The 20,535-nt window shown below is 35.8% G+C and overlaps 1 protein-coding gene across 1 annotated transcript; it reads right to left on the bottom strand.

Moving 5' to 3' along the window:
• Window positions 1-687: 687 nt before the first annotated feature.
• On the bottom strand, window positions 688-14,970 carry LOC145682248 (uncharacterized). Its single transcript, XM_081753831.1, has 2 exons — window positions 14,800-14,970; window positions 688-1,212 (listed from the first exon to the last, which is right to left on the bottom strand). Exons 1-2 carry the CDS (start codon window positions 14,968-14,970, stop codon window positions 688-690), a joined length of 696 nt encoding a protein of 231 aa, XP_081609957.1.
• Window positions 14,971-20,535: the final 5,565 nt, after the last annotated feature.

Below are 20,535 nucleotides of genomic sequence, written 5' to 3'. Positions count from 1 at the left end.
ATTTTCTGATATTTCTTTGATGTTATAGCGTAAGGAAACCGTTCAGTGTTTCTTTTGCCTTTTGTTTTGGGAGTTTCTGGCCATAGAAGGATACTACCTAAACCAGAAGTTGATGTAGGCCTATTAACAGAACCCGACGGAGCAGGAGACTGCCTTGGTTCAACACTTATTGTTATCATAATATCTTCATCCAAGTCGTGTGGACTATTACGATTGCAAGTTTCATCCTGCTTAGGGCTTGTTTCATTCGAATCACTTTGCGCTTCTTTCGGTACACATGTGGAATGATGATGTGCTTCCATCTTTTGATCTGTTTTGTTGAAATAAAGCCACAAACGAAACAAGGCAAACAAGTCGGATCCATAATTACCGTGGTAACCATCTTTCTACATTCTTTCAAATTCATTCATTCTGTCTTCTCCAACGATATCTGAGAACGATGAATAAGATAACGTGGGCTTATCTTCATCTTTCCAGCTTTGTGGTTGTGGGAGCATTTTTTACCAAGACATTTGGAGTAGTCCATACCGTCTGGATCGAAGGGTAAAGGCCATACGCTCTAAAGCCAATCTTTAAGTTCTCTGGTTTTAGCAAAGAATCGATTACATCTTGTAAGACAGATGCAAATGACACTTTTGTCAGTGCTTCATGCGGATGATTAGTTTTCCACTTCCGTACTGACTTACGTCACGCTACCTTGATGGGCCGAAACACTCCTACATCAGCTGGCTTCAAAATTCTGGTGGCGTTCGGATACAGTGCTATGACCTCTATATGTAGTTGGTTGCATAATACACTCAGTTTATAAGTTAGGTGAGCCTTGCGCCCATCCAGGAAAACAATTACTTGAAATGTTACTTTTTGTTGGACGAGAAATGGATGAATAACATTGCCTACATATTCATAAAACACTTGTGCTGTCATCCACTCGTTGTCACTTCGTGCTATACCCCAAGTAGATGGAACTGATGTAGTAATCTTTTCAGGAATTCTTTTGTAAGGATAAGCAACTAACGGAGGACAGGAAGATCCATTAGCAGCAAACGTGTGAAGAACAGTGATTTGTTCTTTCGGCGAGCCTTGTTCTACATTGTATACATTTTTAGCACCTTTCTCAGCAAGGACTTTACTTGCTTTTGGACATATTTGGAAACCTGTTTCATCGCCATTTAAAACTCTTGAGGGATCTTTCAGGGCATCTTCTAAATTTTTCTAATGGATATATTTGCAAATGTCTTTGAACCATTTTCTTATATTCTCTTCACTTACACATGGACTTGCTAGTGTGACTCCCTCGCTCGTTCTTTCTGTTATTTCTGTGGCGAATATGTGTAATGCTTGTGGTGAATATGATGGTCGTTTTGGCATTGTGTAATCTGCAAAATAAAATAAAACTATCGGTTAGTTGGCTCAAATGCAATATGTTATTCAAATAAGGGAGGGCGATAGTTATTAGCCGTGCAGAAAATAGTTATTAGCCACCCCGGCTATTAACTGTAACCTAACATCGCGACGAACATCGTAGGAACGTAAAAATTTTACAGATGAAAAGTTTAAATATAACGACTATTATTCGATAGAAAAAGCAAGTTACAATTCAATACATAGAAAATGTAGTTATTGACCAGGGTGGCTAATTACTGTCAAAGGAGAAAATATAACGGTCGAGTTGATGTTGTGGCAATCATAATGTCAGCTATTTTTAAATAATTTTGTCAAGTTATATGTTTACAATCTCAAAACTGCCAAACTAATACATTATTAGGCTCAATGCATAAGCTAGGATCTTAAGAAACTAGAACGATTTCCTTAAGAAATCTATAAGAATTACCTGTCGAAAACAAGACGTCTACATGCAATCCGCCATATATCCTCACGTGACCAACTCACTTCGCCAACACAAACCCAACACACAAGTAAAGGATTGCTCTTTCCTTTGCTATAATGGTGATGCAGAAGAAAAACAGGTGTGCTTAATACAGGATTTAGTTCGTGAAATGGCCAATAACTGCCACCCGGCCAATAACTGTATGGTTTACCCTATAAAGCTATTTGTAGGTAGCGCTTATACGTAATAGTAGCGTTGGCTAATTTAGTTTATTGAGTTTTATGAGTCAGGTTCTTAGAATTCGGGTTTTCTACATCGAAGACAGTAATGACAGTGATTTAGCTACAAGGGAACTAAAGAAGAAAACTAAAATTATTCAAAATGTTTGTGTTAGAAAAAATGTAACGGTAGCTATGCAAAACGTATAACCAAAGAGCCCATTGGGAATGAAACGACAACATTTACGTGCTACAGTTATGCCGACTAGGCTAAAGGAAACAATAATGGTTATGAAATGGTGGAATGAAGAAAATGGGGGGCGGGACTGAAGAACTGCCAGAAAACCCACGCAAACGGTGTTTGTCCACCACAAAAGTTATTTGGTGTAATAAAACCAGGGATCCCACACACCAGAGCCCACAGGGAATAACAGAGAAGAAAAGAACGTAACGGGAGACAGAAATAGACTAGGGCATCACTGCTGAACAAATTGTAGCGTGGGAGAGACGGTAATACATGGGAGAGGAAAAGGGACAAATACTACAATTTATGGTGGTATTAAAGCTGACTATTCCCATATCATGACAATAAAATTGCTGAGAATCGCAACGATGAAAATTCGTTTCAAGTAGTCTACTTGTGATGGCAGAGAGCTATAATGAATTATATAATACTGTAGTAGAGACCACAACTATATTTCGTTTCGCAATATGAACACGGTAGACTTGGAAAGTATGAATATTCAATATTAAAACTGGCTGCATGAGATATGTAGCTTTAGATTACAATAGAGGAATAAAATTAGAGATTAAAATTCAGGTTCTTCGGACGCTGAATATACAACAAAAAGTTTTATGTATTATAGTATTTGCTATATGGAGATGAACAATGAAACCGGAAGTAGTATTCGGTTTTACTAGTTTCGCTTTTAGTGCCGAGATAAGAGTGAAAAATATATACCTGGGACGATGAATCGAATGTAAAAAAACAGCTTTCCATATATATTCCCATTTTTGCTGTATGGAGATTAACGTTAAAATCTGAAATTGTCTACTTTGACCACTTCATATATAAATTGGTCAAAGTCGGGATGTATCCTTGGGACCCTGAATCTATCACAGAAACCGATTATCATTCATATCTTTCATTTTTATCTCAATGCGGATCATTACTGACACGAGAATCATTAGTAATTTCTTTACCATTTCCGGTCTAATAGAGATAGAGAGTGAAGAGGGTATATTTTCTTGAGATGCACAATTAATTCTAGAAAACCGCCTGTTGATATCTGTTATTGCGTTCTTTCTATGGTAATTAGTATTGAAACCTATATAGCTTTATTTCTAATACTTCCGGTTTTAGAAAAGCGTTAACGGAGGAAATGGAACCTATTCTTGGAATGGCGAATCAATTTTAGAAAACCGCTTCTTGATATAACTTACGGTTTTCTTCCTGTACGGAGATCGATATTGAAATGTTAATTTTAGCTCTTTTCGAATGTCAACTTAAATAGCTTTGAGAAGATGTTCTCCTTCTTCAATAGCAGTGAAGCGGCGTTGTCATCACTTTGGGGGAGATGACAGTGTACAGACACACTTGATTTCGTAGTACTATGATTTTGTCAATATCTGTCGCAGTCCCTAGAAATATCGCGTATCATCGGCTACCGCTCATGTAGGTTCCCATCTGAAAAAAGGTATAGTAACAAATTTCTGGTTTTAGCAGAAAGACACGGGTGATGTTATCTTTCCTTCACACTCTCAATCCATTTCAAAAAATACAACTTATCGTCATATATTGCTGTTTTTATTCTATGGCAATTAATCTTGAAACCGGATACGGTTGACTTCTACCACTTCCAGTTAGAATACAGACATATTAGAACGGATTGAATCTATTCTTAAGCTGCATAATAGATTCCAGAAATGACATTCTCTATATTTTGCTTTCGCTCTCTCTCTCTCTCTCTCTCTCGCTCTCTCTCTCTCTCTCTCTCCCTTTATGTTGATCAATATTGAAACCGGAAACAGTAGTAAAATATTACAATTTCGGGTTATAGTAAAGAAATACAGATTCTTTCTTTGAGACACTGAATCGATTTCTGGAATCTATTTGTCAATATCTAGTACAGCTTTTGTTATGGTTAATTTCTACCATTTCTGTTTGAACAGCATATTAACGGACTAAAATGGAGTCTATCTTGGGACGCTGAAATGATTAAAAAGTTGACTTAGGTTTCCATGTAGAAGAGATTTTCTTAAGAAAACAATTAGTTCATTTAAGTGTTTGTATAACGATAAACGTCCTAACATTACAGCCCACGAAGATTTATGACAAGACGGAGGGTTTTAATTAGCACTACGGTTCCAATTGCAAATTATTTTTAGTTTTCTAATGTGTGAAAATTACGCTCATCGATCGACTCTCACTGATCGACTGTTTGGAATTAAATCTCCCTTTTTAGCACCTAGGCTATATGACAAGAGTCACACTAACGTAATAAACAAAACACATTTCTCGGGTTTGTATTTGAAGCAACTACCACCACTAAAACTTGAACCAATGATACAACTCGTGGGGTAAATCCATATTGTAGGATTTATTAAGATTCGTTCCTAGAAAAGGGATAGAGGAAGTTTTAGTCGATTTTATGCTACAAGAAAACACATGCTAGAAGGAAATGTCTTTACAAAAATTGCTGTCGGCCGCCAACAAACTTAAATTGTGCTCTGGCATTCAAAATATATACTGCGAAATGAAGAATTTTTAAATTTTTTATTTCGTTTCCTTGTTACTTTCATATTATTTTTCTTGTAGTTACATCCAGTAGAAGATGATGGCAGATAGGAGTGTCAGAAATAATGAGTTTTGAAAACAAAATATATTTGTATCTGTCAACATACTAAATTGCCTTTTTGAAGGAAACTATTTGATAAACGTAGAAAATCGATATTTGTGGATAATTAATTATATATCGCAGAAAATAATATTCCGTACTTGTTTTTCTTACTTTGCAAGTTTTGTTACTTTATAGTTAGTATAATGTGGGAAATTCAAGAGCAAAATGGGACTTTCTATACCACGAGATGGGATTTATAACGTTTGAGGTTAGCATAACTGATTTGAACTAATAATCATAATCAGTCACGAAGGACATACAATTGCGGTAATTATGTGGATTTATTGATGTGTGCTGGACCACGTATACCAAAATTGCATTCCCGGTCACATTGTTAAGTCCCTTAACCCGAGGTCATATATACACGGACCTTTCAAATGAAACGTCGTAGAAAACTAACGTCCTACGTTGAAATAGGAATATATCGCTATGAAATAAAGTACTACGACATTTAAAGAGAGAAAATTGTGTCCGGCCTGATTGTACCCATGCGTGGCTGCCTTTCACATGACGAAGGAGATTGTCAGGCAATTATGTGTTCCGTCCAAGTCCAATTGACTTGACAGTGTGCTTGAGGAAAAAAATTGCGTTCACAATGAAACATTCGAGTGACTACACATACATACCATTCGCTAAAATTAGAAGCTTTATGAAGAAGGTATAGCGACGTAAGTACTTTGAATACATGGACTCAATTGGAGATTTTACTGTTAGCAACCCTAAACTATTTTGTACTGTAATTAAATCTCGATCGAAATCTCCCTGTATACCAGTAACAGTTCATGACGGAAATTTTGAAGCTAATGATGGTCAGAGACCCGACCTTTCTAATAACTACTTCTGTAAAACATTTAGCGGCTTTCCCCCTACAACCCATATTCCCCCTCTCCTACCCCATTTGTACTAACACCTTATAAGACCTCTCTACCATCCCAGATGAGGTTTTGGTTCTGTTGCAGTCGCTTTCTCCACATAGATCTCTTGGGCCCGACAACATTGGCTCTCTCTATCTTAACAAAACTGCTTCAGCTATTTCACTTCCTTTATCCATCCTATTCAATAGATGCTTGGGAGAAGGATATTATCCCACCAGCTGGAAGCTAGCTCATGTGACCCCAATATATAAATCAGGACTTAAAGATCAAGTATCCTCGTATAGGCCAATATCTCTTCTTTCTGTAATATCTATTATCTGCGAAAAAATAATCAGAGAGAGGCTTCTCAAATTCACGTCGCCTTACATTCACATTTCTCAACATGGCTTTCTACCGAAAAGCTTAAGTCTCACAAACGTAAGTAATCTTCTTACCTTTACAGTTCAATGTATAAATAACAATACTCAATTAGATGTCATTTATTTTGATATCTCAAAGGCCTTTGATTCTGTCAGTCACGTTCTTCTTCTCCACAAGTATTTCCAATAGGTTTAATGTACATGGTAAATTTCTCTGTTTTATCACCAGCTATCTAAAGGTCCGTAAACAGAAAGTTGTTCTTTCAGGTGCGACTTCCAACCCCCAATCTGTGATCTCGGGGGTGCCTCAGGGAAGAGTACTAGGGCCCCTGCTATTTGTCATGTATATGTACGGTCTCTACTCTCACCTATCAGTGCTGACGATTGCAAATTATACAGAGAAATATCATGTTTCCATGACACAATTGCGCTACAGAAAGACAAATTATCTTGTAGATTGGTGTTAAATGTGGAAATTGAAAGTTAAGAGTAAGAAATGTGACAGTATTACAATTACTCTGAAAACGTCTATTGTTCCCTCCAAATACCACATTAACGATTCCCCTATAACACATTCTGCCAGTCATAATGATCTTGGTGTCATCTTTGATTCGAAACTCTCGTTCTCAGGGCACATCTTCTCAATAGTTAAGTAATTAATGCGTATGCTGGGACTTCTTTACCGATTCACTGAACTACGTACTGTGGCATCATTAACAGCATTCTATAAAACTCTTATAGCACCCAAGATCGAGTATTGCTCTTCCATATAAGCCATGGCCGCACCTACACATCTATCCAGACTTGAGTCTGTTCTCAATTTCTTTATTGCAATGGTCTTCGTGTTCCCGCACTTCGAATATTACCTAAGGAGGAAAGTTTGCGATATCTTAATATCTAGACGCCGGAAGCACGCAGAAATAACTCTGATTTTAGGTTTCTTCATAAGATTGTAAATGGAAACCTAAGATCAGAAACCCTAATTTAACAAGTATTCTTGTATGTCGCTTGCCGCAAAACCCGGAATACCCACCTATTTCATCTTGCACGCCCTAGGTTGTTAATTATAAAGAGGTCTCTTCTTCACCGAGTACCCAACTATTATAATAATCTAACAAGTGAGGTGGACATTTTTTCGAGCTACCCGGTGTTTGAAAGAGCAGTAAAACGCGTGTTGGCCCAATAATATTACTTGTGCACTCTTTGTTAATACATTTATGTTACTGTTGTTTCATTATTTTTTAATTCTTTTTTTTCTCGCTTCCTGATATTTCACTGTATAAAATGGCGCAGTTATACTGTATCTATGTATTTGTTCAATAAATAAATAAAGTAAATATGCACGTTCGGCTGAAGACGCTGATTTGATTCCCGGCAGGAGCTCATATGGTTCTATTGCAATATTAATCAGTAGGTCCACGTCTCATATAGCCTCGCTGGTGAAAGGGATGCTCAACTGAAATCAACAACATTCCAGGTGGGAACTGAAGGAGTTAGAACATAATGATAAGGCGGAAGTTCGTGTCAAATGATTCAGTGCTGAAAAGACATGTTAAAATCCCAACCCACCAAACAATCAAGCTGCAGAGGCAAATGAGATGTCCATGTTCACATTCATGTCGGCACGACAAAAGATTACGTTAAACAACTTTTTTTTTTTCAGGAAAGATAGTGAATATTTAGAAAATCGCTATGTTATCAAACATTATATACAATGCATCTTTTAGATAAATGGTAATACAAAAAGTTAATTTTAGAGACACATTATACATTTATGGATAAGATTCTTATCTGACAAGGAGACTTACGAAAGTGAAACTCAACGAATGAAGCTTTGTAGACATGTAAAATTTCGAAAAATAATCGACGCGTATAAATATCTGCATTGGTGCAGGTTTAAGAGTATAAACAAACATTGAACGTTAGAGGTGATTTGGAATCGTGGACAGAAAACAATTATACAATGTACAAGAAATATTACCAGGGGGTTTTCAGGAGAACTGATTCAGAATCTGACGTCAAAATTAGAAACTGGAAAATGGCGGATTCAAATGGTGATTACAATTACAAAAGTCTTCTGGTTTGAAATGGTCTGTAATTAGCTAAGAACAATTATCCACTATCTACTATCCACTTAGTTTTCTCCTTCAATAGCAGTGTAGCGACGTTATCATTTTGAGGCTGATGGCAGTATACAGACACACGTAATTTCGTGCTACTATGATTTTTGTCAATATCTGTCGCAGTACCTAGAAATATCGCGTTCATTGGCTACCGCTCATGAGGGTTCTCACCTGAAAAAAATATAGTAATAAATTTCTGGTTTTACTAGACACGGGTGATGTCATCTTTCCTTGACATGCTCAATCCATTCCAAAAACAACTTTGTCGTTATATATTGAAGCTTTTATTCTATGGGAATTAATCTTGAAACAGGATAAAGTTGACTTCTTCCAGTTTAGATAGAGACCTATCAGAGCAGATTGAATCTATTCTTCAGCAGCATAATACATTCCAGAAAACGCTTTTTCTATATCTTACTTTCGCTCTCTCTCTCTCCCTCCCTCTATGTAGATCAATATTAAAACCGAACAAAGTAGTAAAATATTACAATTTTGGATTATAGTAAAGAAATACAGTTTCTTTTTTGAGACATTGAATCGATTTCTGGAAACTATTTGTCAATATATAGTACAGCTTTTGTTATGCTTAATTTCTACCATTTCTGTTTGAACAGTATGTTAACGGAGTAAATAGGAACCTGAGTTGATTTGATTTTAGTTTAGCGTCCCTTTCAGCAGCGAGGCTATATGAGACGTGGACCTACTGATTAGCGTGGAATCCGAACCTCATGAGCTCCCGCCGGAAATTAATTAGGAATCTATCTTGGGAGGCTGAAATGATTAAAAAGCTGGTTTTCGATGTATCTTGCTGTTTTCTCTATGGATATCAATATTGAAACCGAAAGTAATAGTAAATTTATAATGCTTTTGGCTTTAATACGATATGGATGAAGATTCTAAAATCTTTCAAAAATTGAATTGATTCCTGAAAACAACAACGGTTCTGCAGCTCTTGAAGTGAGGAGTTACATGGGTGGTAGCCAATGATACGAGATTTTTCCAGGTAGCTCATCTGGCATTGATTAAAACCATAGTAGTGCAAAAAGTCCTTATGTCTATATACCTGCCCCAAAATCATAACGAAGTCTAAAAATTGAAAGTCACTAGCTTTTAATACAAATATCCATCCAATTGCCTTACCATTTCAACATAACTTTAGTTAAGTCTACAAGCATTGTAATGCTTTTATTGTACCGATCAATTATAACATTCAAGAGACGCCCATGGTTATATGGAGTTATTCTGTGCTTCTCACAGTTTCCTCATTTTAATGTTTACAGGAACGTTTCTCTTTATCATAAAATGTTAGGCCATTATAAATCATTCGATAATTCAATTATTTTCAAACAAGAATACATAAGAAAAATTTATTTAAAAGTTTTGTTGATCACTTCTGTTTGGATAGAGTTTCAGTTGCCTTTTTATCAAAACCTAATCAGCTGAGGTATCAGCAGATTTAGCTTAGTATCAGTATAAAATTCCTCACCATCAGCAACGATATTTGGGGAGGGCATAGGGGGTAATTATCACTCCTAGTGTTTACAAATACAGACCATTTAATAAATCGTATACTAATATACTATAAAAAACGTAAAATTCTTATGTATATGAACGATCTTGCTCCACCACTTCCCGCTAAAATCTAACCTGATGTGAAATGACGCCCCCGCTCACCATTAAAACATGGCATTTAAAGAATTTACAACATGAAGCTTTTGGCATAGGTTACAGTAACCGTAACACTTGGATTAAAAGCAATTGTAGTATGATTACAAGACACACTTTACTGTTTTATTTCTGTAAGGTTAAATCATCATTTTGTATTGGATACTATTTTAACAGTTGTTTATGTTTAGGTATGTATTTAATGAATGCTTTCATTTTACTTTAAGTTCCTGTACATGTTTGTACTTTAAGTTCATGTACCAAATTCTTAATCCTTTTAGAAATTCTAATGAAAATAGTACACTCGTGCCCCAAACTTAAAGTGACTTAAGACTTTCATATGCCAGGTTTCATCAATGTTGCTTAGGGTCAGCAATAGAATGCATAAGGTAACACTATAGTCATTTTATTCATGGAGTGCCTGTACTAAAACAGTGTATCAAATACCGCCAAAATTTAAGGAAACCATATCTTATGTCGAACCTCATGCCCAGAATGCCAAAAAGACTAGGTCAGTAGGGCATTTATATGCACGACTCAGTATGGAATATGCTCTCATCGAAGAGAAACGCACTACTGAAATCGACGTAGCATACTGGAAACGATTGGTAAGCAGTTCTTGTTGCATGAAATGTCACTCTTCCGTACGAGTTTGTCGAAAGCCTGGAAGAGTACTTGGTGGAGGTATACGTCTCTCTAGAGCATCCCATGCACGCTCTATGGATTGAATTCCAGGGAATAGGCTGGCCATCAGATTTAATGAATATTCTCTTCTTCAAGGAGGGCGGCCACGCGAACTGTACTATGCGGACAATTATTGGTATTCATAAGACGAAACTTTGGGAGGATAGTTCTGCCAAACAAACGAACATAACGGAGAATGACATCAATGCAACATCTGGACTATTTGCTTCTACGAACTGAAGTTCACTGAGTCCGTTAAATATCAAAATTGCATATTTTGTGCCCTTGCCTAGCTGAAAATGAACTCGGAGACTGGTTGTCGGCTCAGAGAGAAAGTTTGGAATTTCAATATTAGCTGAGTCTAGAACAATTTTAACTATTTTTTTACAAGTAGCAACAACAACGTTTCAGCTATTGTGTGTGATCTATTGGTCTTAACGATAAATTTGGATATCTTATAATTAGCTTTGTGTACTTTTTGCGAAGCACGGTCCGTAGGAAAGTGACGACACCAGCATTGCTTTCTTCGGGGAGGGTGTGTGTGTGAATAGGCAGATGCATTTCTGGAAACCCACTTATATTTTTGTGTACCGAAAACTGCTGTATGATAATACAGTATACCGGTGGGAGGGTTGTAACGAGGACGGAAGGCGGACGATTTGATGGGAAGGCGCCCGTTCCCCTGGTAACTTGTAGTATCGTCACTGCATAGCAGTCATAAACGTGTTCGGCTTTTGTTCCAACAACCGACGAAATTAATATATAGAGAATAAAATACGACAGAGAACGAAATACTCTACAAGCGTATGAAGCATAGCAACTGGACTATTAATAGACTGATAATAATACCTAAAAAAATAATTTCTTACGATGTGTAAAACTTTGCATCACATTTTTCACGTTGCCATGGCACTCTGGCGTCGCGGTACGCCTGTTGCAGATCACTCGTTTGGTATACTGGGTGCATCAAAAGACCGGAACTTTGTAATGATAAAGATAAAAGAACAGAGAAAATAAAGTTGTTGGAAAGTTTTCAATCTAAAATCTCGGATTTATTCGAATCGCACCAACCGTTTCCGTTTCACACTGTGAGGTGTCCAGTGTTAAATACCGTTTTTCTGCTTAATCTGAAGGATATACGAGTATACCGTATATATCGTATATAATACTCATTGTCAAAGCTGCTTCAAGATAGATTCCCGGCGACTTTCACCACTAAACAGGTGAGGACTTTGGAAATACATTAGTAAGGCGGAGATTGTAACTCGCACTGTAATGTATGTTCGATAACTCTTTTTATTTTCAGTATAAAGTCGAAATCCTCAAATATATATCTTGGCTATGTCACTGACTTAGATACAATGAAAACCACCAGTAGGATTTTATTGATTATAAATCTCACGACCGCAACTGAAAATTACAACATGATTGCTTAGTTTGATGCTTGGTTATTAAAATAATGCTTATGAACTAAACTTAAGAGAACAACAGAAACGGCAATGGAAATGATAAAATAATCGCCTTGTGTAACTAATAAGAACAGAATTCTGCTTTGACAAACAAGGAATAAGGAAAGGTTAGAGCTTTGCATTTTATGAAATGTATAGGCCACCGCACTAGACTTTGTCGCTCCAATTTCCTAAACTGTTAGGCCACAGTTCCTATTGAAGCTTGAATTTGGGAAATAGGAATAAAATAATTTGTCTTGGAAAACTTAAGTGAATAACTTCACCCTTCTTCCCAAAAAATGTACCACCCCTTCAGATATTTTCATTAGAAGTATATCATACTGTATATTAGAGCAATTAACAAAATAATTGTTTTTGCAATATTTTTGAAAAAATCGTTAGCAATCTCACCCCAAGAGTAAACTTCGTATTGTGGATCATTTTCAATCATACGAGTTTAGCCATATTTTTAAATAATTAATGATAATCACTTTTAATGATAATTAATGATAATTAATAATAATCACTTTTCCTTAGAGATCTAATAGGGCCGTGACTTTGAAGCTGGGATTGGCTGACATCCATCACTGAGAAACCAATATTTATTAATGATAAGAAAAATAACTGTTTACATTATTCACCGCCAGTAATCGTTTAATAGCATCCATATTAATGAGACACTTAGCTGTTTACCTTTCTGTCTGTCTGTAGCGGTTTGCAACTCGAGAGCTATAATAGATAGAAACATGAAGTTTTAACATATTCTAAAGCTCTAAGAGAAATGATCCAGATAACTATTCCAGGTTCCAAGGTCACACTTGAGCTGAGATACGGGGGTACAAATTAACCATAAGAATAACATGGGGCATTTTTAAAATAATCAAAGCGATCAATATTAGAGTTGAATTTATAGTTTTTGGGGTAGTTGAAACGAACCCCGATAGTTTTAATCCAGTTCAACTTTAAGGTCATACTCCATTCCCCAAGGAGGGTGCAAAATTTTAAAAATGATCAAAAGCGAAAGGTATTAGTTTTGAATTCATAGTTTTCGACGTAGCTGAGTTTAACAGTATCAGTTTTCATTATGTTCAAGTTCATTTTCATCCCTTGGGGTGAGGGACGAAGAGGATGACTTTTTAAAAATAATCTGAATAGCCAGCCAATTAGTAACTTCTGTAATTAGAGCGAATTAAATACATTAAGATATTTTCTCGCGCTTGCGTGGGATTTGCGGGTTGCTAGTTTTAAATAATACCATATTGAAAATCGTAAAAGATACAAAATTTTGCAGCCAACTAAATTCTGCCGTCATGTGCTCGAGCACAGAATAGCACTTACGTAAATTCGGACCGTAATGTTTAGCTTCGGTTCCGATTTAAAATTAGAAAGTGGCCTGTGGGCAATTCACATACGTCTTTCACATATTTTCTATAGTTGTTATTAGCGCTTCGTCCGAGGCGGTAAGACTCATATGATCTCAGTTCAAGGGGAAACATTATTACAATTACAATCCTGGATTTTTTATGTATTCTATTAAAATTAATGATAATTTTAAGTTATTGTATTCTTAACCAAAGAGTTTATTGCCTTCCTGCTAGTGTCATAAGGCTTTATGGAGTATTTCTTTTATATCAATTTCGCTTTAATAGGTCTGAACCTGATTTTTTTGACCACTAATGGCATTTGTTTTAGCAGCATAAATATTTATTTTTGCAAAGTTTCTCGAAAAGTACACATAAGGTTTTATCCCCCCGCATGCAATTTTCTTAGGTTCAACTACATTTATCGATTGATTTGCATATCTCATCTTTGGACAATTATTGTACAATAATCTATTGTAGAATTTAGAGAGATAATAGAGTTTTTTTTAGAAATATATTAATACGAACATTTTATAAATCTTAAGTGTATAAGTAGATTATTACGTGAATAAGTTATTGTAAAATTTCCTGTAGTTACATCCTTCCATCAGTTTCAGTGTGCACAGGAACGAGAGACAGCTCTTAGAACAAAATATTCCTGTTAGGAGTAATAGTAACCCGTTTGTGCCCAAATTAATTTTTCTTTGAATATTTGTTTCTATTGTTGATAAATCTTTACTTTGGACTTAAATAATTGCCTGAAATGCATTTTTACATTCTCAGTGCGTAGGTTTTGAGATATCGGATGTCGACATTTGTCCATAATGGTCACAAATGGCCTCAGTTTGCATTCTCGTTTTCTTGTCGACAATGAGCATGAAAGGCACCATGAAAAAAGAAAAAGAGGAAAAAATGTTTTACATATTTTGTTATTTTTACTCATTAGCTAATGACCAGATAATATTCCATGTTCTTATAACTTCTTCATTTTATGTAAAAAATAATTATGACATTTTTTCCTAAAAAGGCAAAATTTCTGCAGACACATTTTCTTCAACTATACTGTAATACAATATTATATTATCTAATGCAAAGAATATTATTGCAGTAAATATATTTTTTCTAGAAATTTTCTTACTAAATAGCTATTACATGATATTGAACATCTCGCACGCATTACCAGTCTTTTAAGGACATCTGTGAAACACGGCACTGCAATTTATATGGCAACCAACTTGACATATGATACACTTCTTTCGTGTAGCTTTTCCGCATAGCCCGCCCCTCACTTGCGTTTTGAGACGTTTCAAGGTGGTGTGTATTGCCCGACAAGCTCACTTCATCAGGTACCCGTCTGTTAACTTTCATGGTTGGTCTACCAGCTGTAGGACGTTGACTGGAGAACATTCCTAAGTATGCCCGACCAACATATCTAGTAAATCCCAGCAAGTCCAGGTACTCTGAAGCACCTTTAGGCGTTAAGCGATATAACTGCCATGCATTGTTCATAGTCAAGTTAAGAACGTAGGAAATCATTGGCCAGTACCACTTCTTATTTCTAATATTAATGCGATACGTTGCAATATTTTCGTCAAGTCGATCAACTCCCCTCATGTATGTATAGTAAGTGACGACACAAGCTGGTTGAGGGGCAAATATATTTTTTCTGTGCACTTGACCAGCTTTTTACTGCAGAACTTGAATGCGTACCACAAGCTGTAGAAATGACTGCTACCACACTGTTATCATTGTACCGAACTAACGTAATGTCATTTTTCTCATCTGTTACTTGAGAGTGGGTACCTCGAGGACTATTTTTAAATTGCTTTGGGTCTGGTAGAAGTGCGCCTTCCACCCCGTTATTCCTTATTGTTCCAGTTGCCTGATGGCTTTTCTCTTTGAGTTAATGTACCAATGTGAAACAAATTTTAAAAACTTCATTCGATTGTTGTTACTAATTTTGCTACTTTCTTTATAAGCAGAGAAAAGAAACAATAACTTTACAAATAAAAAAGGTCGTGACTAATAAAGCGGGCTACTAAAATTTGATTATTATTACTATTTAAAGAATGGCATTATAAGCCTTGAAAAACTAGGGTAGATTATATACTCTTGTAATATAAACTTTGAACTATGGAGTTATGGCATCCAATGACCCAAAATATCTCCTTTCGTATATTGACTCCTTTCGGATAAATAGAAAAGGAACCTCAGTTCAGAAGTAAAATCAGAAAATTCCCAGGATCCTGTCTCAAATGACGCTCCCATATACGAAACCTTGTTATATAGTATGATTTAGATTCTGTAAAAGTCATTGACATTTAGCTTCAATATAGAAAATCATAAATAAATATTAGCGGACCTCTTATCGCCTTTATTCGATTAAAAATAAGAAAGTGAAACATTTTTATAGTTCTTGCAGTAATTGACATGCTTACATTGGCTGGTGAATATCTCTATAGCTTTTACAATGGCAGTCTGTCTTTATAACATCGTAATAACCAAAGGAAACAAGAGTTACATGTGCATTCCACACTATTAACAGTTCAAAATATAGTAATTTTATGTATATAAGCATGGTCGGCCTTTTGTGCAATATAATTCAGTGTACTACAGTGTGAATATCAAGAATGTAATATGTTCTAAAATATGAAGAAATTAATTTTATATCTAGACAAATGGATCAATACTTTCAGTGTCATGATATATAGTAACAATAATACTAGTTAAATATTATAAATCGGTTCCACTTTGTACTTTAACTGTTGCTTAGATTCCAACTTATTCAAAATTATCAATTACTGTTACAGCTACATATTTCTCGATAGTAATTTGCTATAAGGAATCTTTAGTTTATAAGGAATCATTATAAACTTTTCCACTGGTTAATTTAAAGAATTCGCGTAGGTGGCCTGTTACGTCATTCCTCACGATAAAATCCTTAGTACATGATGCAATAAACGTTTACTGACTCATTATACTTAAGCTTTCCATTATGCTGTCAAACCAAACCACTATAGATAACTTAAGAAGTCCAATTTAGCAATGCATTCTCTTATTTCTGTCCCCGGAAATCGTTACGATAATAAGCCCAAAAATCAATGTTATGCACGAATAGCAGGAAATTTAATAAACATTATTAAAACGACATGTTCTGAGAATAAGATTACTGATCTACTAAGGAAAAGTGATGTAATAATATACAGTAATATACTTACTTGTTAGAAAGAGACATTGTATCTTCTGCTCGCTTCAAAATGTCCATACACAAAGCACACCACATGACCCGACGCGGGATGTCGCTGTCCTTATCGTATACAGTGATACCAGACAACATTAGACTAAAAGTTGTCTTGTTTACCCCGATTTTCATTTCAGCTCTAGGAGTCCCAAAACGTCACGTCGACAAATGTCGACAATGGGCACAAATGGGTTAATGGCAAATTCTTCCCTGCAAAAACAGATTGTAACGTACTTCATTTTGTAAAACATTTAGTAGCTTATTTTAACGATATTCTCCTTTTCGTTCAGTACATTACATTAGTTATAAATGTATATATATAATACTACCGAAAGACTGTTCTCGGCATTGGAATTTCTGGGGAGGTAGAATACGTATCTCTGAAAAGAAAAACAAAAGTACCGCAGGGGAGAGGGTTTTACGTGATCTGTAATATGCATATAATGGCAAGTGTGGTAATTTTCTTCTCCAATACATTTTATTCACATTTTGATTTTCCATATTTCGCATACTGACTGTACCAAAATAAAAATAATGTAATAAAAAACACTCAATATTATTATTAAATACTGAAAATATATTGTGGACAAAGAAAAGAAATTAATTTCTGCATTTAACTCTTCTGGATACTAGTTTAATAAATCGGCTTATGGAGGAGGAATATTCTGTCTTCTGTTTGGATAAGAGATTTATTACTTTTAAAATATCGAAAGTCTTTCTCTGTTAAGTACGAACGAAAAGAAGATATTTCTCTACGTTAGGAAGAGAGTAATAAATCTATGAAGAGAAAAAGACTGTACATGTTCGTAAACGAGAGAGTTCTCTCCCTTAGTAATTAGTAGGCCTATTTTTTTACCGAAAACATATTCATCCTTAGTTATTGAAGTGAGTGTAGTGAGCTTTTACCATTCGATTCGATCGGAATTTCTGTGTCTGTCTCTTCCAGGAGAACTATAGTAAAACTTACCTAATTCAAATGAAACTTACTGTTAGTGTATACTGTACTCTTTCCTTCAACCTTCCTAAATAATCCAAATTTTTAGGGTTACAACGATAAAGGGTGAAAGCCACCTCATGTTGTAAACATAAAAAAATCAGGGTAACATGGTAAAAATTGTAACATACATAATAATATTAATAATGATAAATATTTAATATTTATAGTATTAATAATTATTCATTTACCCCAGTTTGCCACTAACATTGTAAGATTTGCCAAGAGTGGAACGGTGAATTTATACCTCATTTAAATAAATATGATCTACTATAATTTTCGTTTAAGAAAACGTTAACGCAATATGGCGTATGTTTTCTTTGATCCCCTCTGGCAGGTTCTCAAATCAGTGAAGTATAAAGAGATTGATTACATTCCATCCGACAATTTTTTAAAAATCCAATATATCAGATAATTGTTAATGGATTTTGATAAAAATTCTTTAGTTACTATTTTCTTTTAGGATTTTTCATAGTCTTTAGTGCTTGGGATCAGTCAGGAATAAATCGATGGATTTACCCCTAGTATAGGGTGACTAACACCTAAAGGGGTGAAAGGTGGATCAAAGCAACCCCATGTTGCAAAGATTCAACCTTTTTTGCAGGATAAGCTACACTATAACTTTCGTAATAATAATAATAACAGTAATGATAAAATTGACTGAATATAGTGCATATTTTTGAGCCTTCACAATCATTCCTACTTCTTGCATTTAAAATCAATCGAGAAATAGACATTGAAATTATCTCCTTTCTCCGGTGTTCAAGTAATAAAAGTGTTTTACAATTACATATGTAACATTATTCTATTTTTACACATGTTAATAATGAGGGAATGAATCCCTCCTGATTGTAAATAAAATATTTTCACGGCTTCTATTTTATAAAACATAATATGCGTTTTGTTCGATATTAGAGACTTGCTCGTAGGGATGTAGAGGGAGAATATGGGAGGAAAGGGAGAACCCAAGAGAACCCACGAACACAATGTTTTCTTTAGTTAACGTCTTACGTAATGCATAGATTAAGGGAGACGATGATGATGATAATGAACGAAATTGTAGAACGAAGACGAGCGAGAGCAGGATAACCTCTTGAAATTTCGATGCACACACTTTTTGCCACCACAAAAACCACTTAATGAAAACCGGGATCGAACCAAGAACCCTATGCATAATAGATGAGCGCTTTACCATCGAGCGTTTTTGTTGAGTTCCTTACCTATTTAACCAAAAATGAATTAAAGTACTGTATTAGAAATCTAAATTTAACTTTTCTATAAAAGTAATAAATTCTACATAAGTTAAATATGAATATTGATAAGTGTTACCTTTAAAAAACACAGTAAAATTTCTGAGTAAGGTATATTTTATACTCAGATGTTGAAAAAAAGCAACATGGTGTGAAGTGCACTTGAATTATACATATTTTTTGAGAGTGATTGTAGCAGTTTCCAATGCACTTGAATTTTCTAACTATCTAAGCATCACTATTAGTTTCATATCTCAATTTAAAAAAAAATCAGTGCAAAATCAGCGAAGGAGTTTGACTAATATAAACGGTCCGCATTTAGAAATCCTAATACAGATTATTAGTATCGTATAACTGTGTGAGTATAAGAAGATGACTATGTTAACAAAACTATATTGACGGACATCCATGTTACGAAGGTAACCAAGAACGTTTTGTCGCTTTTTATGAGATCTGTGTTCAATTGGCTCTCACACCGTGAGTTGAATGCGAATGGAGATAATGCCAAGGTCAGTTGTTGGTGTGGGTATATCCAACATACTACCTGTTTGTGGCAGTTCAGTTACACCGTGAACTTCCTGAAGGAGAGAGTGAACATGGGACCTCTACAGAGCCTCACAAATGCATGTATGCTGTACGAGTTCAAACAGGTCCCTGCCACTGCAACGGGAAGAAAGATATACCAGGCCTTTGGTGAGGGTATCGTGACTACGAGGACAAGGCAGCGGTGGTTAAACAAATTTAAGGACGGTGACGAACCACTCGAAGACGCGCCACATGCCAGATGACCAACACATGTACAAAATGAAAAACGTCAGCCAGCAATTGAGACGAACAGTGGCCAGACATGTGAGAAACTGGGACTACAATTCTGTGTGAGTGGAGAAACCATTCGGAAGCACCTCCATCAACTTGGGAAGCAATACAAGTTTGATCGATGTTTCCCACATGAATTGACTCCGTGCCAAAAAGCAACGCGAGCAGACACCTGTATTTCTTTCTTTTTTCGTCTGAGGAAAGGGCCATTTCTGGACAGGGTGTTGACATGTGATGAGAAGTGGGTCTTGTACGAAGGTCCACGATACCGTCATTATTGGTTAGCATCCGATGAACCGGTTCCAAGGCAACCGAAACCAGCACTGCACAGAAGAACGTCTTCCTGTATGTTTGGTGGACTGCTTGCGACATCGTGTATTTCAACCTGTTACAAATTGGTGAGACCATCAATGTAACTGTGTGCTGTCAGCAGTGGAACAATGTTCAAAAAAACTTAAAACTCTGAATCGCAAAGGGGTCCTCGTGTTACAGGATAACGCGAAGCTCTATGTGGCTAGGATGACCCGGGACACCGTTATATGCCTTGGATGGGAAACACTATTGAATCCGCCACACTCCCCGGACATTTCACTTCCGATTATCACCTGTTCCATCCCCTGGAAAATCACCTTAGAGGACGCCAGTTCAAAAAATAACTTGTAGAGGTGCAAAATGTACTCGATACCTTCTTCGCTTTACGGGTCATCAAGTTCTATCGCAATGGAATCCTTGGCTTTCCAAAAAATTGGCAACATAATGTCAATGCTGATGGG

The sequence above is a fragment of the Thermobia domestica genome, chromosome 3, assembly GCF_964235325.1.
Source record: "Thermobia domestica chromosome 3, izTheDome1.hap1.1, whole genome shotgun sequence".
Taxonomy (NCBI): Eukaryota; Metazoa; Arthropoda; class Insecta; order Zygentoma; family Lepismatidae; genus Thermobia; species Thermobia domestica.
Note: the sequence above shows the minus strand (reverse complement) of the source record. Positions and strands in the feature narration are given on the sequence as shown.